Raw genomic sequence first — 18,956 nt, 5'->3', positions numbered from 1 at the left:
AATGTCTTGCCTCATCCAAAAAGTATCAGTCGGTGGTACAAAGTAGTTAATGGCAAACCAGGTTTTAGTAATGAAGCATTACATGCAATTTCTTTAAAAGCTGCCAATGAAAAAGTTGCCATTAATCTTACAGTTGATGAAATGGCAATTAAAAAAAATGTTACATGGACAGGGAGTGAGTGGAGTGGATTTGTAAATATAGGCACTGAAATTGGATATGATGGAGATGAGCGAGACAGGCCTCTAGCTACAAATATCCTTGTGTTTATGGCTGTTGCCATTAACAGTCACTGGAAAATCCCTGTAGGATATTTTGCAATTAATGGATTGAATGGTGAAGAAAGAGCTAATTTGTTGACAAAATGCATTATTTTATTACATGAAACGAATTCTCATTTACATTCTATTACGTATGACGGAACAAATGTAAATAAAACAATGTGCACTAAATTAGGAGCCAATTTTTCTCCAAAAAACATGAAGGCTTATATTGACCACCCTATTACACAACAACCAATTTATTTAATTTGGGATGCAGCACACATGATGAAATTAGTTCGCAACTGTTTTGGAGAAAAACAAAAAATATATAATGGTAAAGGAGAATGTATAGATTGGAATTTTATAAGAATGCTTCATGAAAAACAAAAGGATCAAGGTTTGCATTTAGCTACAAAATTGACAAATAGACATATACATTACCAGAATGAAAAAATGAGGGTTAAGTTAGCAGTGCAAGTATTAAGTGAAAGTGTAAGTTCAGCTTTAAAAAACCTCCATAACACTAATCCAGAATATAATAATGCTCTTGCCACAGCTGAATTTTGTCAATACTTCAACAGAGCTTTTGATATATTAAATAGTCGAACTAAATTTAGCAAAGCTCCTTATGATAAACCTTTGTGTTTAGAAACACTAGAAAAATATGGACAGTTCACAGAACAATTCAAATCATACGTAATGAGTTTGAAACTTAAAGAAATCCCTAAAAAGCAAGGTTGTGCACTATCCAAGGAAATTAATATAGTAAATCATTCTAGAAATACAGGTTTTGTTGGCTTGATATTAGATTTGGAAAACTGCATACAAATTTATAGAACTTTAGATGATAAACAATTATTAAACCATGGTTATATGCTTACTTATAAATATTCGCAGGACCATCTAGAAACTTTTTTCAGTGCAGCTAGGGGAAGAAGTGGATTTAACAACAATCCAAGTTGTTTTCAATTTGAACATTCTTATAAACGTTTACTTGTAAATAACCAAATAACTGCATCATGTTTTGGTAACTGTGGTATTCTAGATGCTACCACTATTTTACCACTGGAGTTCAATGCTACGGATAACATAACCCAAGGTTCAAGTAAAGAATTAACTGATCATGATTACATCGAAAGTTCAGTAAGTCTCCGTAATTATGTAGAAGATGTCGTTGAGTATATAGCTGGCTTTATTGTAAAAAAAGTAAAACAGCGAATTGATTGTTTGTTTTGTAAAAACATATTAATTCAAAAAAATCCAAACTATATTATAAAATTTTTGCAGTTTAAACAATGGGATGGTTGTAATTTAATTAATCCAAGTAATGATGTCATACTTATATGTAAATGTGCTGAAGCTTACCTAAAACAATACCAAACTGAATTATTTAATAAAAATAATATTTTATTATTTCTAAAAACTAAAATAAAGCAAGATATTTACATGGACGTTTTTCAAAATATTGAAGACCATATATCTAATCAATGTGTATTCAATAATCATAGAGAGCAATTAATTAATCTAATTATAGATCTATTTTTGAAAGTTCGTCTTAGACATATTGGAACCAGGATAAACGATGATGTATTCAAATCTTCACTAAGGCAAAAATTTACAAAATTAGTTACACACATGATTCAATAAATTAATTAACTATAACTGAAAATTTAATATTTATTATGATCCAATAAACTAAATGTCATATAAATATATAATAATTATTTTATTGTTTTTGTATGTTTATTTTAGATTTGTCAATGGAACATTTTTAATTTTAAAACAAACTACAAAGAAAAATTGAAACACTTATATAGACTAATAAAACTAGTCTTACAGATATTAATTAACAGTTAATTATATTTTATGTTTTAAAAACGATTAACGAGTTGAAAGTTTCAACTTGAAACACTTAAAACGTTATATTTTAAAATATAGATTATACCATCATTACTATCACATGTACTATCATGACAAATCTTATCATTTAAAAAATAATAAAATTTAACAAACGCTCTAATTGGCTGTCCTCGGAACAGTTCTATTTCTCTCACTCTTATGATAAAACTAATGGTATCTCTCTTAATCCGTTTGGCACGACCACGCCTCCTAGTCCTCGGGGCAAATGTTCCGTCTATTTCTATAAGTCTATGGCCGTTACACACGAACGATATTTCATCGTACGATTAATTTATCGCACGATATTTGAATTTACATGTTTATAAATAGAGCTGTTCACACGATCACGATAAAATGTCGTACGATAAGATAATCGTACGTCGCCTCGAAAACTGTCGGATGCACTTTAATATTCCAGACGATAAAAATATCGTACGACTAAAATATCTCAATCGAAATGTATAGAAATAAATTGATTAAAACACACGAACGATCATTATCGTTCGATAAACCAAAAAAACAAACTCAGTACCATGTCATCCTCCGATGAATGCAACCGCTCTGGCGGAGCGAATACGCCATCGCCGAAAATTTGTGAATATTCAGACGACAATTTAAATATAGATATAGATGTACTTATAAGTGAAGTCCAATCAAGAGCGTTTCTTTGGGATAAAAGCCTAGATAATTATTCAAATAGAAATTTAAAAAGAGCGGCTTGGGAAGAAATATGTGTTTTATTTTATTCAGATTTCAATAAGATCTCTAGGCAGCAACAAAAACAAATTGGTAAGTAGTTGACATTTTATTTCTTATTTAAACGTTGTGTAATAATATATTCAATTTAATAATTTCTCATCATTTTATATTTATGTCATCAGCATTATATTATTATTATATTATAAGAATAGTTATATTATATTATTTTAAGTCAATACTTAAACTATTTAAGCAAAAATTATATTATGGCGAAAAAATCGATATTAATAACTAATAAGTAATATTTAAAATTAGAAAAATAATAATTATTATAACTTAACTATTTTCCATATTGCCATGGTATAGCTCCTATGGTATGAAAGTAATCTGCAAATGTATTTCTTATATCACTTGCGAATCTGCTGCCGCGGTTAATGTTATTAGGTCTTTCAATTTCATTAAACCCATCAATAGTTAGCGTGTCTTGAAAAACATATCCATTTTTTTCACGTACATAATTATGCAAAACACAACAAGCTTACGTAATATCAACCGCCAAATCTGTGGTAACGTTTAAAGGTCTATGAAAAATCCTCCATTTATTTGATAAAATTCCGAAAGCACATTCCACATATCTTCGTGCACGAGACAAACGGTAGTTAAAAATTTTTTTTTTTTCCGATAAATTTCTTCCTGCGTAGGGTCGTAGTACGTTTTTTGATAGACCAAAAGCTTCATCTCCAACAAATACATATGGAACAGTTTCATTCGTATTCGGTAATTGAGATGGTCTGGGAATATGTAGTGATTCATTGGCCAATAAAGTTCCGAACGATGAATTTTTGAAAATAGTGGAGTCGGAGTCCTTTCCAAATGATCCCACATCAATATATATAAACCTATAGTCTGAATCCACAACTGCTAATAAAACAATTGAGAAATAATGTTTATAGTTATAATGCTGACTACCAGTTCCAGTGGGTTTAATTATACGAATGTGTTTTCCGTCCACCGCTCCTAAGCAATTAGGGAAATTCGCTCGTTGTTCAAAACCAGTAGAAATATTTTACCAATATTGATCTGTAAAAGAAGGCATGTAAACTTCAACTAGTTCATCCCATATTACAATACAAACTTCCCGAATAATCTGAGCAATTGTTGATGTTCCTAATTTGTAGGAATAATGTAAATCTGTGAATGTACACCCAGACCCAAGGTATCTGAAATATTAAATAATAAGTTGTCTTCATTTTAAAATATATAAAACATAATATATTTATATGTGTGTTACGGGTAAAGTATAGATAGTGCAATTTTATATGTTTTTATATCATTTTTGAACTCTGACATTTTTTAGATTATTTAAATAATATAATATAATATGTATCAGTAGCTACATTTTAAACACCACCACTGTTACAGTTGAATGCATTATATTATATCGTCGTATATATTAAATAATTTATAGTTGTATATAATTTGAGATTCGATTTTCAAATTATTAATTAATTATAGGAAACAGCATAGAAAAGAAATGGAGGAATCTTAGAGATGCATTTACTAGAAACTTAAAAGAGGATAAGCCCAAATCAGGAGATGGCGCAAAAAAAAAATATAAAAAACAATATTTATACCATGAACAAATGAGATTTCTGATAAACACAATTACTCCGAGAAAAACTTCAAGTTCTATTAATTTAGATAACACCGAAGTTGATGCGCAGGAAACTGAAATTCAACCTTCAGAAATTGAAGCTGAACCACGTTCTACGTCACAAAATATCCAATCAAATAAAACAAAACTGCAAAAGAAACAAAAAGAAACAAATCTTGAAAAGAAATTTATGCAATATTTAGATGCACAAACTCAAAAAGAAATTTTTGATGAAAAACCAGATGAACATCAACATTTTTTTCATTCTTTGTTACCCATTATACGAAAATTTAATGACGACGAAACACTTATATTCAGAACAGAAGTACTTAGAATTGCACAAACAATAAAACAAAATCAAATTTCATCAGAAACTCTCCAACTACAACGCACAGCGTCAGTACTTCCCACACATCATCCACAATATTTAAACCAAGCAAGCCCTTCGTATAGAATGTACCCAAATAACAATCAATTTGTATCTTCACATAGTCCAAGTATTCAACATCAAACTGTATTACAACATATGAATTTTCAACACAACACATCTGCACAGGGGTCACCTAACTATCCAATCCGCTCAACTCATCAAAATTATGCATCTAGTCATCAACCAATTGTGTCCAATCAGAACAATACATTAAAATATTTTAGTGCCATACAACCTATATCTACACCACATTCGAGTGTTGTTTCCCCTTCGTCATCAAACTACACAAACATCGAATCTCCTGAAGATTCGCAGCCTCGTTCACGTTCCGAGTCACAGTCTTCCTTCATAAACGAGTTTCTTATATAGCTATTAATTCTCAGCATCCACGTATCGACTTAATTTAGGGAAAAGTTCATGAAATATTGAATTAAAAAAAGTTAAAATGTTGTTTTTGTTTACTTAAAAGTTATGTTTTTCAGTTTAGTTATATACATTTTTACAAAGATTAAAATTTTTTGTTTAACTTTATTTTTACTTGTTTTCATTTGTTAATAAAATGGTAAAATTTGTTGCTAAAAAAAGATTAAAAATATTATATTTACCTCAAAGTGCTGCTAATTTTTCAGCGGGAGTGATAGATTTTCGCATATTTGTGTCAATTTTTGTCAGTTTTTGTCCAACAAATGTTGTAAGTAGTTCATAATATACAGAAACTGACATACGGAAATAATTAAAAAATTTTCTTGGATCTCTCCTGAGACCGTGAAAATTTATTGTAAATGCGCCTTCTGATAGACGAGTAATTAATAAGGGATGAACCCAAAATTTTCGATTTTGCTGTTTAGTTTCTTTTTTTTTTACTAGTAAATTATAACCCATATAGAGAGTTACAATGTTATCCATTGCAGTATTTAGAGATATATTAAATTATTAAAAAATTAAAAATTAAAAAAGACTGTATCACAACCAGTGGCGCCGAGGTTCATTTCTAATCATGTTGCGAAATTATACATTTTTTATACAGACACCCACCACCTAAATTTGTTTTATAGACCTACCATGGGTGACCGGGGGGGGGGGGTGTAAGACCCCCCCCCTAGAATAATGTTATTCCCACAGTAATTGGTAAAATTAAAAAATAATAATGTAAAACAATAATACCTAATTGTAATAATGACGTAACATAAGAATGTACTATAAATAAAATGTATAAAAAAATTATGATTTATTTTTTAAATTAATTTTACTCCCCCCTAGAAAAATGTCTAAGGACGCCCATGAGACCCACATGTATAACATCTTCATATATTTACTAATTATAGCTAGTTGGACAAGCTAAAATTGTTGACCTTGGATTGCATGGTATTACTTTAGATTTTGGAGAGTTAAGCCATTTATATAAGTGTAATGTATTCAACAGATACTTTATTTGGACCACAAAAAAATATATTTTAGATGTAGTTAACAATAAAAATAATATATTTTAGATTTAATAATAGAATATAAATTATTAAATTCTTATTAGAACATTAGATACTTTTCGACAAAAAGTACATTATTATTAAAATTTTTAATAATTAAGTTAAAGCTTTTAATAATAATGTACTTTTTGTCGAAAAGTGTTGTGTAATTCTTTCAGTGTTTGGTTCACAGTCTTGCTCACAAGTAATTTTCATTAAATTTTCTAATCTGTCTTCCGTCATTGTACTTCTTAATTTGGTTTTAACAAGTTTTAACTTAGAGAATGATCGCTCGACACTGCAGCTAGATACCGGTAATGTAACAGCAATTTGTAGCAATGTATATAGACTTGGAAATACACTTCTTAACTCAAGTATACAAAATAACTGAAATAACTTGTTCATACTTCCTGAGTTTTCTATATTTGTTCTATCACTGATAGATGCTTCATTTTCATCGTTACTTTCATTTTGTTCAAAATCATCAAAAGAATCTTCAGTTTCATCAGAACCCTGATTAGGAGTTTCAGTATGAATATATTCTGGCAGTGTCACTGTTTTTTCAAGTTCTAAATAGTTTTCACAAAAATCAATATAATTCCTAATAAGTGCATCACGATCTAAAAATTCTCCATATAATTCAACAACTTTTTTGAATGCATCTTTTGGTAAAGAATTAGGCAAGAGCCTAACTTCAAGAATTCTTTTTCTTGAGAGAAGTGAAAGGTCTTTTAATATTCCTGAAGATCCGTCACCAAAACGATCATCCAGTTCCGTTTGTATTAAATCTAAAGCCCCATAATAACATTCTATTTTGATTTTTTTAATTGGATTGTTTATTGGATTATCATTAATTAATTCTCCAGATTTTTTTGGAACACGTTTATGTCGAGGGACAGACAAAGAGGAAAAGTCTATACTACTTTTTATTGAAAATTCTTCAGCATTTTTTATGACTTCAGAAAAAGAATCATTCTCCCTACAATTCAGTTCACGTAATTTTGATTTTGCATTTTGCATTAAAGATGTAGCTGCTAACAAATCCATGTCTCGTGTTTGTAACTTTTTGTTAATAGGTTCTAAAATGCTAAAAATTTTCTTAAATATAAATGCAGTACTCAAAAACCGAAATGATGAAAAATATTGTAATAAACCACTACAAGTAGCACTAACTTTAGGGTCACCTGGTCCTTCTTGTACTTGAATTGTTGTCAAAGTATTTATAATATCATTGTGCGCATTTAGCACTGTTTCTAACGCTGCTGAATGTGATGACCACCGTGTAGTGCATACTCGCTTTAAAGCCAACGGTTGATGATTTTTAGAAGAATCTGCAATCTGAAGTTGACGAAATGTAGCCACTCGTTTTTTTGCGCACCAAACAAACGAATACAAGGTTTCCAGGTTACTAAATAGATCAACAGAATTTGAATTAGATGATACTATTTGCTTTACAATAAGATTAAGTCTGTGTGCATGGCACCACACAAACATAGCATGTTTATTTTTTTCTTTAATTAATGCCTGAAGGCCTTTATAAGCACCTCGCATATTTGATGCGCCATCATAAGATTGCCCTACAAGATTAGTTAACCAATTATAACCTTCACCTTCCATTATATTTTTAAATAAAGTAAAAAGATCACTGCCGCAGGTATTGGGTGATTCTCTCATTGCTATTAATCGTTCAAATACATTCCCAGATTTTAAACAAGTATACCTTATAATGAAAGACACTTGCTATTTACGTGACGCATCAAACGTAGAGTCAATGGCTATACTAAAAAATCAGGTATTCTTCACTTGATATTGAATAGTTGTGCTAATATCTTTGGCTATACATTCTATTAGTTGATTCTGCCTTTCCCAACTAATAAAAGATAATTCTTGTCTGCCTTTAGACTGTAACTTTGTAATATGTTCTGAAAGGGAAACAGAATTTTTGGACATTAAAGTAATCAAATCCTTGAAATTCCCTCTTGATAATGGGTTTGACTAGGGTTGCCAGACGTCCCGTATAATACGGGAATGTCCCTTTTTTTTAACCAAGTGTCCCGTTGTCCCAACAACTCTTGTCGGGACACTGAAATGTCCCGTTTTGTAAAAATGTACCCACAATATTAATTATATTGCGTAATAATTTCAGTTGATTGTATTACAATTTACAACTATTACTTGTTATTCGTAATCACCACTTGTCAGCCGTCCTACCGATACCGGTTTAGTTTCTATTCATAAATTGTTATAATTTTATATGTTTACCAGTTTATAAATATAGATTAATCAACAGAAAAAGATATTATTGTTATCTGGTCATTTATAATTTTTAGTCTATCGAGTATAGACCACGGTAATATACATTAGTCTATAATCGTTTTTATAACATAATAGGTATCAGCTTGTTAAAATATTTTAAACATTTTAAATTACGATAATTGATTGTGTTGTATTGTTGTTTTGACTTTCGTATCAAATAACAATAATTTATTGAAATAAGTTTGTAACGTGTGACAACTTTTAATTTTTAAAATGCCTAAAAGAAAGTGTACATTTAATGAAAAGTTACAAAGTGAGTACACGTTCTTAAAAAAATGTCAAAAACCGGGACAAGAATACAAAATTGAATGTACTGTATGTGGAGCAGCATTCAGCATTGAACATGGTGGTAAGTCGGATATTACACAACATTTAAAATCCGAACGTCATAACTCATAATATAGCTGCTAGAGCGTCTAAATCTCAAAAAGTGACAAATTTTTTTTCTCCAAAAACACAATTTGCAGATAAAGAACAAAAATTAGCTGCAGATGAAGGAATTTTTGCTTATCATACTTGTAAACACAATCAAAGTCTCAATTCTATGGAATGTACTTCTCAGTTAGTTCGTAAATTATATGAGAAAAAATTCACTTGTGGTAGGACTAAAACAAAATGTATTATCACTAATGTATTTTTACCTTATGCTGTTAATATTTTGAAAAAAGATTTATTGAAGTGCAATTTTGTATCAATTATGACTGATGCATCTAACCATAATTCTCAAAAAATAATACCTATTCTTGTTCGCTATTTTCTACCTGACAAAGGAGTTAAAAATAATATTTTGGAATTCAATGAGCTTCCGGGAGAAACTGCATCACTACTAACACAATATATATCATCAATACTCCATGAATGGGGAATCGAAAGTAAAGTTATTGCTTTTTCTGCAGATAATACTAATTGTAACTTTGGTGGTGTAGCTCGAAATGGAAAAAATAACGTATTTTACAAACTAAAAGAGATTTTAAATAAAGATTTAATCGGAGTTGGCTGTGCTGCACATATACTTAACAATGCAGTGCAAACAGCCGCAGACACATTACCAATTGATGTACAGGTTATTATTGGAAAAATTTTTCAACATTTTTATATTTACACAGTTCGAGTCCATGCCCTTAAAGAATTTTGCGAATTTGTAAATATTGAATACAAAACCGTGTTAGGACATTCTAAAACTCGCTGGTTGTCTTTATTTCCTGCTCTAACTCGACTCATAGATATGTTTGATGGTTGAAAATCATATTTTCTTTCAATTGACAAATGTCCAATTTTAATAAAAGATTTTTTTAATAATCCATTGTCATATTTAATTCTAATTTTTTTACAAATTCAATGTGAGTTATTTTTTACATGTATAAAAAGTGTAGAGGCCAAAGACATTTCAATAATTGAAGTTAAATATTATGTTGAGTCTATCACTAAAAAAATTGAATCTCGTAAAAATGAAATTTTTTTTACATCTAAAGAACAAGAAGTATTAAATTCATTAAGAGATGAAGCAGTATTATCTGAAAACACATATATCAAATACCGTAATACATTTTATGACACCTGCTTAGAATATATAAAAGAATGGTCGAATCCCACTCTAAGTAAATTTGATGGTATAACGTGGATTACGCTTAAAAACATTGATGATGATTTTAACTGGGTTAATATTCAAGCTACTATTGAATTAATAAAAAATATAATTCCAAATAAAAATTTAATTAATGAGGCTCACTTATTTGATGAATTTACTATGATTAAAGAATCTGTAAAACACAATGAACATATTCAATCTTTAAAAACCTTATCAGAAAAGTGGACATATATTTTTAAATCAATGAATAATAATAGTATAGATGGTTTTTTTCCAAATTTTAAAATAATAGTCGAGTTTATAATATGCATACCAGGTTCAAATGCAAATGTTGAACGAATTTTCTCAAATATGAATAACTTATGGACGGATGAAAAAAATAGAATGGAAATAAAAACAGTAAAAGCAATGTTGATAGTGAAGACATTTTTTAAGGAAACCTGTACAGAGTTCCATGACTTTTTAATTGGAAATCAATCGTTATTAAAAGAAATTCATTCTTCAAATAAATATAATAATATACTATGATTATTAAAAACCAGTTAGTTTTTTTTTTAAGTTTAAATTAGGTAGTTTAAGTATAGTGTATTCATATTTTATAAAGTTGAATGTGATAATTTTTAAGATTTTGTTCCTATTGGCTAGGTAATGCCAAAAAAAAAATCTAAAACAGGGTTGTTATTTTTTTATTTTATTAAAAAAGGTTAAAAATGTATTTTTATTTTTATTTTTATTTTATACTCTAATAAATACTTATGTCTACACTGTTGAAATATTGTTCAAATAAAATATGTTAACATTTTTAATATTATTTATTTTTATTTTTATTATCTATTATTATAGAAATATACGGAAAACTGATATCATTTTTAAATACGATTAATGATTAATTTGTTGAAAGAGTTAAGGGAGGTTCTATTGTGTTTGGAATAGACATTTTTTTAGTCCCGTATTTTGAGATTTGAAATCTGGCAACCCTAGGTTTGACCATTGTTCGTTATGTCCTCAAAAACCTAAGTTATGTCGAGCCAAAAAAAGGACAACGTCAATAAGTTCTGATACAATTTGTCTGTTTGTTGCAATCTGTATTTTTCTTTGATATTCTATGCTTGGAAGTAATGGTACACAATGATTTTTTATTTTAACTTTAATTGTTGCTGTGATATGTTCAGAGGATAACTCATGTTTGTTTATACGACTAACTCCATTAATCCAGTTTGAAAATCCTATTTTTGTCCAAGACTTAATTGCTATGCTATGTGTATTTACACTGTATAACATACAATGCAAACAAAATATTTTGTTTTCACTGATGGAGTATGACAACCAGTCTCGCTGTATTTTACTTCCATCTGGTAAAAATCTTGTATACCATAAATGGCTAAAGTGACGTCCATGGTTATCTATTGGAAAAGATTTACCAGAAACATGTTCTGGCAAAGGCTGACATTGGCCTAACTTCAAAATAAAGTTTTTTTGTTTAGGAGTAATTCGATTCATTCTGGCATAATGTATTGGATCATTATCTTCACTTCTATTTAATAACTCGTGTTGATTGTTAGAAAACAGCATGTCCGTCTCAGTTTGTTCATTTTGAAATGACAATTCAGTAGTTCCAACTACAGGATCTATAATAAAATTATGTTTTTAAATTTAAACTATTCCTAAAATGATTTTTATTAAACCATACATTTAACTTAAATACCATGAATAAAAATTACAATTTATCTTACCAGAAGTAATATCTTTAATTTCATCTGTATCACTGTTGTCCAAAATATTCAGTCGTTTAGAAGTTATAATATCCTCTACAATTAAAAAACAATAATACTGAATATAATAAAACACTAACTTGTTTTTTATTAAGAAATTAATTTCAAGTTAAAAATAAGAAAGTAGACCCTTGGAGGTTATTTTAAATTTTCTGTTTTACTATTAATTAATATGACGTGTACTCTCTTTGTTTTACCTATAATAACATAAATGCAGCCACCATCAGAATTTAAATTATTTTGTTATTTAGAAACATTTTCAATTTTAAAAAAATTAAAAGAACAAACATTTGTTTAACTATGTATTGGTCATTTTATAAATGAAAGCATTAATTAGATTAGGTTTGATTGGATTTTTAACACAAAATTTATAAACAGATATAAAAATGATGTAGGCATTATACATTATTATTTTTTTTACAAAATACTTTTATTAATAAAATAATAAATAATTTATTAATATATTAAAAGTGTGATATTTATGCCTATAACATTTATTATATACCTATACTGGCTATACTAACATGATGTATCTCTCTATTCAAGCTGATTAATTATCAAAAATATCAAATAATACTCACTTATTTCACATAGGTTTGCAGGATCAATATCAGTGATAGCCAAAGTATTGTCACTGGTTTGTTCTATAAAAATATTACTTTTCTTATAATTTTATTTAAAATTAACTTTTAAAGCTATTTTAACAAATTTAAAAGTAAAATTAATGGTTAAATATTAACAACTAGACCAGATTTCCCTTAAACCTTTGAATATAAATGTAATATTTGATGACTAGTTGTATAGGTTTCTATATGTAGTAATGTTTTTATACATGTTTTAGTGTTAACAGTTTATTTAAAAAAATAATTGTATAATATTTTTAACTAGTTGGCATAGACCTTAATACTTTATACTAATATATTAAGTAGGTACTGACTATTTAAGACTAATTATTAATCAACTATAAAGTGAATAAGTAGGTATTAAAAATAAAGTAACATACCTGTTCTTCTTGTTGGCAAAGGATGTGTTGTTGATGGAGTATTGACTGGTGGTTTAAAAAATGATGTTATTGTAGTATTTGTGACACTAGTATAATTACAATTAGAAATTTTCCCTTTTTTACCACATGACAGTAAATGCCGAGACCAATTGGTCTTATTTAATTCACCACGAATTTTCCCGCAAGCACAAGAATTCATTTTGAAAATTCAACAAACGATAAACAATATTCACGATTATTCACTGATACAGACCACATTCAGATACGAAAGATACGATTACTATTAAAGTATTAAATTTAATAGCTCGTAGTTCTTAGCCTCCATTGTAATATTATAATATTATCGCAATTTATTATATTATTAGTTGTACGCCTATATATTTATACTTCCTTGTAAAATAATTGAGTATAAATAGATATTTTGGGATATGGTATTATAGTATATTATTTATAAAGATAATAAAACTGGTTACACACCACACGGCACACGAGCACGGAGCGCGAGTCCACGTTATTAGTATTGACTTAATACTGTTCTGCCAACTATAGTATCGTACGATAAACAAATCGTATGATGAAATATCGCTCGTGTGTAACGGCCCTAAGATCATTGCGCATGCGCTATTCAGCTTATTTAACAGTCACGCGCATTCGCGTACATTCGCATGTGTGTGTAATTAATGTACACAAGTTACAATTCTGAGGCGACGTTCAACGTCGCCTCTCTGACGTCATCGGAATATTTCCGCCGGCTGAAATATGAGCGTTTGCTTACGTAATTATTATTTCGTGCATTTCTTATCGGTTTATTGCTATTTTTTGGTAATAAACACGAAATAATATTATACTATAATAAAATAAATGATAATTCATATTATTAAAATTCGTAAAGAAGAATTTTTTTCAAATAAAATCATAAAAATGTTAAAAATTATTAGTTGTTAAATGTTATTGTCAAGAAATATACTTTTAGCGTATTATTTGTTACAAAATTTTAGGTGAGGCGGCGCCTCACTTGCCTCACCCCCAAAGCCGCCACTGATTAATGGTATTGTGGGAGGTATAAAAAACTCATTGATAAATACAACTTTACAATTACTCACAGATGACAATATATCTACTAACATTTATGAAAGTTTAAATTTAAAAATAAATAATATTGATAACAGTTTTGCATGTTTCAGTACCGAATACAAACGTATAAAATATTACACAGATCTTGGCACATATATTTTGCCACAAGAAATTACTATAGGTGAACGAATAAACGAAAATAGAAATAGAAATTGTTTTACTGTTCCTCCAACTAATTGCACTGAACAGTTAATTCCTCTCCGTAAAGTTTTAAAAAAGTTTTTCGAATTATTGGATACTTTGGAGTATATGAATAAAATTAAAAGTTATGACACAATTTTTGTTAATTTTATTCAGGGTAGTATTTGGCAAAAAAAATTAAATAATCATGAAAATCAGCTTGTTTTACCAATTTTTTATTTTTCGACGACTATGAGGTGGGATTTCCACAGGAAGTAAATCTGGTGTACATAAACTAGGGGCTGTTTATATGACTCTTCCCACAATACTTAACCATCACCAATCTTCTCTTAAAAATATTTTTTTAGCTTTATTATTTCATTCAAGTGATAGGCAGAAGTTTGGTAATAATATAATATTTAGGCCACTTATTGACGAGCTAAATTTTTTGAGAGACGATGGTATTGATATTGAAATTCCTATGTTTAAAGGAAATATTAAGTTTGAGTTGGCAATTATTTTAGGAGATAATTTGGGCATACATAATATAACAGGTTTTGTAGAAAGTTTTTCAGCCAAATTATCCATGTCGCATATGTAAAGTTAGAAAAGAAGTCATGAAAAAACAATGCTATGCTGATGAATCTCTGATAAGGACTGTAGAACAATACAATATAGATGTGTTGGAATATTAGCAATACTGGGATTTCAGAATCGTGTGTTTAGCATGATGTACAAGGTTTTCGGGTTTTGGATCAAACAGGGGTTGATATAATGCATGATTTCCTTGAAGGCGTTTGTAAATATGATTTATCATTTTTAATTTCTTATTATGTCCTTGAATTAAAAATGTTTTCTTTACAAGTCCTTAATGAAAGAATATTATATTTTGATTTTGGCCCAGACAAAGGGAGCAAGCCATCTGTACTAAGTATGGAACATATAAAAAAATCATCAGTTAAACTTTCTGCATCAGAGATGATGTCTCTTGTCAGATATTATGGTTTGATAGTAGGCGATTTTATTCCTCAGAATGATCCTGTATGGGAACTTTATATTTTGATGAGAAAAATTTTTAATCTTTTAATTTCAACTTCATTTCAAAAAGGTTGCTCTGACCTTCTGCAAACACTTGTAGCAGAGCATAATGAACTATATCTGAAGTATAGTAAATCTCATCTAAAACCAAAATTTAATTATTTACTACATTATCATTCTATGATGGACAAATTTGGTCCTTTAATTTTATTATGGTCAATGAGGTTTGAAGCAAAGCATCGCATGTCTAGAATAGCTGCAAACACTTCAAGTAGTCGTCGAAATATTTGCAAAACTCTTGCTATTCGGCATCAATTACAGCTTAATGACATATTTATTAAAGGATCACTAGGTGATGAAATTGAATTTTGCCCCTCAATAGAAATTAATAATGTTAATAGTATTATTAATGAAATTAATCAATATATTAAAATCAATTTAACAAAACCATTAGTTAAATATCCATGAATTACAGTAAAAGGTACTAAATATCAATCTAAAATGGTATTAACATTAGATATTTATGAAAATAATTACCCAAAGTTTGGTTTAATAAATAATATTTTTGTTTGTAATGATAAGCAAATCATATTCCATTGTGCACAACTTAACACTACTGTATTTAATGAACATTTCTTTTCATTTGAAGTTGGTAAAGAAAATGGTCCTACAATTTTTATTTTATATAATTCTTTACCATCATTTATTCCTAACAATATTAATGTCATATCAAATGGTAAAAGATATGTAACTGTTCGAAGTGGCCTTTAAAATATATTTTATTGTGTAACATTTTTTTTTTTTAAATATATTTTATTTATTTTTTATGTACCTGTACATTTGATGACAATTATTATGTATGTTGCTGTTTAATTACTTTAATTATTATAAATAAATACATTTTTAGAAAAACTGATTGTATTATTCATTGTTGTCTATATTATTAATTGTAATATTGTATAGAACGTACATTTGCGTAATTGTGAATGTTTCATGGTGGGGGGGAGGAATTATCAAAATAATTTGAATTATTTGTAGAAAAAAATGAAAAATATAAATCATATATGTTATATATAAAATTATAAAATACAGGTTATGTGGGGGGAGGGAATCTACCCCCCCCCCCCTAATTATGCCCCGAGAACGTAGATACAACCAACTATTAGTTGTAGTAAACACATGCATGGTTTTGTAGTTGCTACAAAGTGATAAGTGATCGGTATAACATTTCAGGTTGTATTTACAAAATAACGTTGCTGTAACTCATATATACATTATAATATTTTTGTTGTTACTACCTAGATCTCTGTAATAAACATACATGTCGTTATGCAGTTACTATAAAACGATTTGTAATCGGTATAGAATTATTCGTTTGTATGAACAAAATGTGTTATTGAACCAGCATTACGTTTTATCAAACTACAACAGACTTATAATGTTATAGGAACCAAATACATATAACAAAACACAACTAGTAGCCTTTACATATAGTTTTGTGGTCACGAGCGCAACCAAAAAATTCGGTTGAACCAATCATATGTTGACTGCTACAACCAATAATTTTTTTCCGTGCAGTCACCCGCCAAAATGATGTTTGGCCGGAAAATTAAGGGACTCGGAGATTGGCAGCTGGAGCTGGCCGAAGAATCTCCGGAGGAAATTGGAAATGGTCCGGAGTTGCCGGAAGCCGGCCGGAACGTGTCGGGAAGAACCGGTGTTTCTTCGGTGAGACCGGACGATGCTCCCGTGAAGGAGAAGAATGTTCCGACTGTAACCGGCCAGAAAGCTGTCAGAACCCATAGACAACCAAAACCTCCGGGCAGCACCTGTCTGTCGATATGGGATTGTGTCTATTATAAAGCGCATCCGCTATCAAGTGCTGAAAAGCGGGTGCATGCGGGGTTCGCTCCGAAATGGTTAGGACCGGTCAGGTTGTGTAAGCGACTAGGAACCGGAGTGTTCTTGACGGAGGGTAAACACCTACCAAATTACATGTCTCAGCGATGAAGTGAGCTGTAAGACCGTCAGAGAACACTAACCAACCATGTTTATTTTCAGATGGCAGATCGAGCAGCACCAAACCGCAACAACCGCACATCCCGTGGGGCTCTGGCCGCCCACGTCGAAAGGCTCCGGTTAATGGCAGCACAACTACTGCGGGATGCCCGAAGGCTGTCCGGAGACGGGTCTGACTACGTGGTGGGTGGTTGGACGGCGGAACGGGCGACCACCTCCTCGTTTGGTCGAATATGGGCCAGCCCAACTGCCTGGGCCTTATTCGAACGGGGATTTGCGGAGGGACGGCGCTCCGTTCGGGAGAACACCCCACAAGCCGTGGTAAGGCCAAGGGCGGTACCACCAGGACGCGGGCCACCTCGGCGTGCGGGATCAACGGGGCCGTTTCCAGCCCCAGCGGCCACCGCCACAACCACAGCCTGTTGTAGGGCCAGTGGCCCAGCAGCCACCACAACAGCCACCGCAGCAGACACCACAGCAACCAGCCCCACCCTCACCAACGCCAGAGGCACAGCTGGCCACTGTGGAGCGGTGGATCGATGCCATGGAGGTGGCCGAGACCGGTACCACGCTGGAACCCTAACCAGCGGTGGTACCGTCGCCTCTCGTGGACCTTGGGGGGGGAGTATGTCGCAAACGTTATCGCAACGCCCGTGACTGCTTATCTAAGTTCGCGAGAGCACGACTTGACCGGTCAAGGCAGTCATTAATGATCCACGGTCGCCGGACGTTTCGCTGTTGTTAATTATTATAATTGTATTATAATAAACTGTTAAATAAATGCAATAAAGTGAACGCGACGTAAGTTAGTTTATTCCTAACCATCCTGACACCTACAGGGTAGCCCATACAGTTGGGCGCATACAATGGTTTAATTTCTACAAATAATGAAGAAATTTTAACTAACTTGGAACAAGAGTTTGAAGTAAAAAAGGGTAATGTAGAATATTTCTAAGGAATACAAGTAGACATAATGGATAATGGATTACTATTTATGCACAAGACAAATTATGCATGTAGCATAATTAACAAATTTAATTTGTTAGACGCAAAGGAGTAGTCAATTCTGATTGATAAATCACATACACTTGGTCAACAGGGAGAAACGGAAGTATTAAATGACGAGATACCTTATCGACAAGTAGTGGGGAGTTTATTATTTTTGTCTCAAGTATCAAGACCAGATATTGCATATGCAGTAAAATTTGGTAGGCGTTTTTTAACAAATCCAAAAAGGGCGCATTGGAATTTAATTAAGCGTTTATTACGTTATATTAAAAGAACATTTAATTATGGTTTAAATTTTGATAGTAACGCATGTCGTTGGAAATATTTAGCGATGCAGACTATGCAGGTGACACTGAAACACGATGTTCAACGTCAGGGTATTTGTTCAAATATGGATCAGCTGTTGTATCATGGACTTCACAAAGATAAAAATGTGTATCATTATCATCAACAGAAGGAGAATATATTGCGGCGAGTGAAGCAGTAAAAGGAATTATGTGGATAACACTTTTGATCAAAAGCTTATCGACAACAGGAGGTAAACAACTAATA

At 30.7% G+C, this 18,956-nt stretch overlaps 2 protein-coding genes across 2 annotated transcripts; both read right to left on the bottom strand.

Moving 5' to 3' along the window:
* Positions 1–5,549: 5,549 nt before the first annotated feature.
* LOC132925945 (zinc finger MYM-type protein 1-like) lies at positions 5,550–8,080 on the bottom strand. The gene is made up of 2 exons (XM_060990300.1): positions 6,553–8,080; positions 5,550–5,806 (listed from the first exon to the last, which is right to left on the bottom strand). Exons 1-2 carry the CDS (start codon positions 8,078–8,080, stop codon positions 5,550–5,552), a joined length of 1,785 nt encoding a protein of 594 aa, XP_060846283.1.
* A 3,235-nt stretch (positions 8,081–11,315) lies between these two features.
* On the bottom strand, positions 11,316–13,284 carry LOC132925944 (zinc finger MYM-type protein 5-like). The gene is made up of 4 exons (XM_060990299.1): positions 13,086–13,284; positions 12,664–12,726; positions 12,044–12,118; positions 11,316–11,938 (listed from the first exon to the last, which is right to left on the bottom strand). Exons 1-4 carry the CDS (start codon positions 13,282–13,284, stop codon positions 11,316–11,318), a joined length of 960 nt encoding a protein of 319 aa, XP_060846282.1.
* Between the last annotated feature and the right edge of the window lie 5,672 nt (positions 13,285–18,956).

The sequence above is a fragment of the Rhopalosiphum padi genome, chromosome 3 (genome assembly GCF_020882245.1).
Source record: "Rhopalosiphum padi isolate XX-2018 chromosome 3, ASM2088224v1, whole genome shotgun sequence".
Lineage (NCBI taxonomy): Eukaryota > Metazoa > Arthropoda > Insecta > Hemiptera > Aphididae > Rhopalosiphum > Rhopalosiphum padi.
This window is presented reverse-complemented; position numbering and strand designations above follow the sequence as displayed.

Excerpts from the sequence above, each read along its gene's own strand:
- LOC132925945 (XM_060990300.1), bottom strand. The coding sequence starts at position 8,080 with ATGAGAGAATCACCCAATACCTGCGGCAGTGATCTTTTTACTTTATTT. Across the intron at positions 5,807-6,552 it reads ACAACACTTTTCGACAAAAA|TAAAAAAAAAAGAAACTAAA; the intron begins GTACATTATTAT and ends ATAATTTACTAG.
- LOC132925944 (XM_060990299.1), bottom strand. The coding sequence starts at position 13,284 with ATGAATTCTTGTGCTTGCGGGAAAATTCGTGGTGAATTAAATAAGACC. Across the intron at positions 12,727-13,085 it reads TTTGCCAACAAGAAGAACAG|AACAAACCAGTGACAATACT; the intron begins GTATGTTACTTT and ends ATATTTTTATAG. Across the intron at positions 12,119-12,663 it reads TGCAAACCTATGTGAAATAA|AGGATATTATAACTTCTAAA; the intron begins GTGAGTATTATT and ends TTTTAATTGTAG.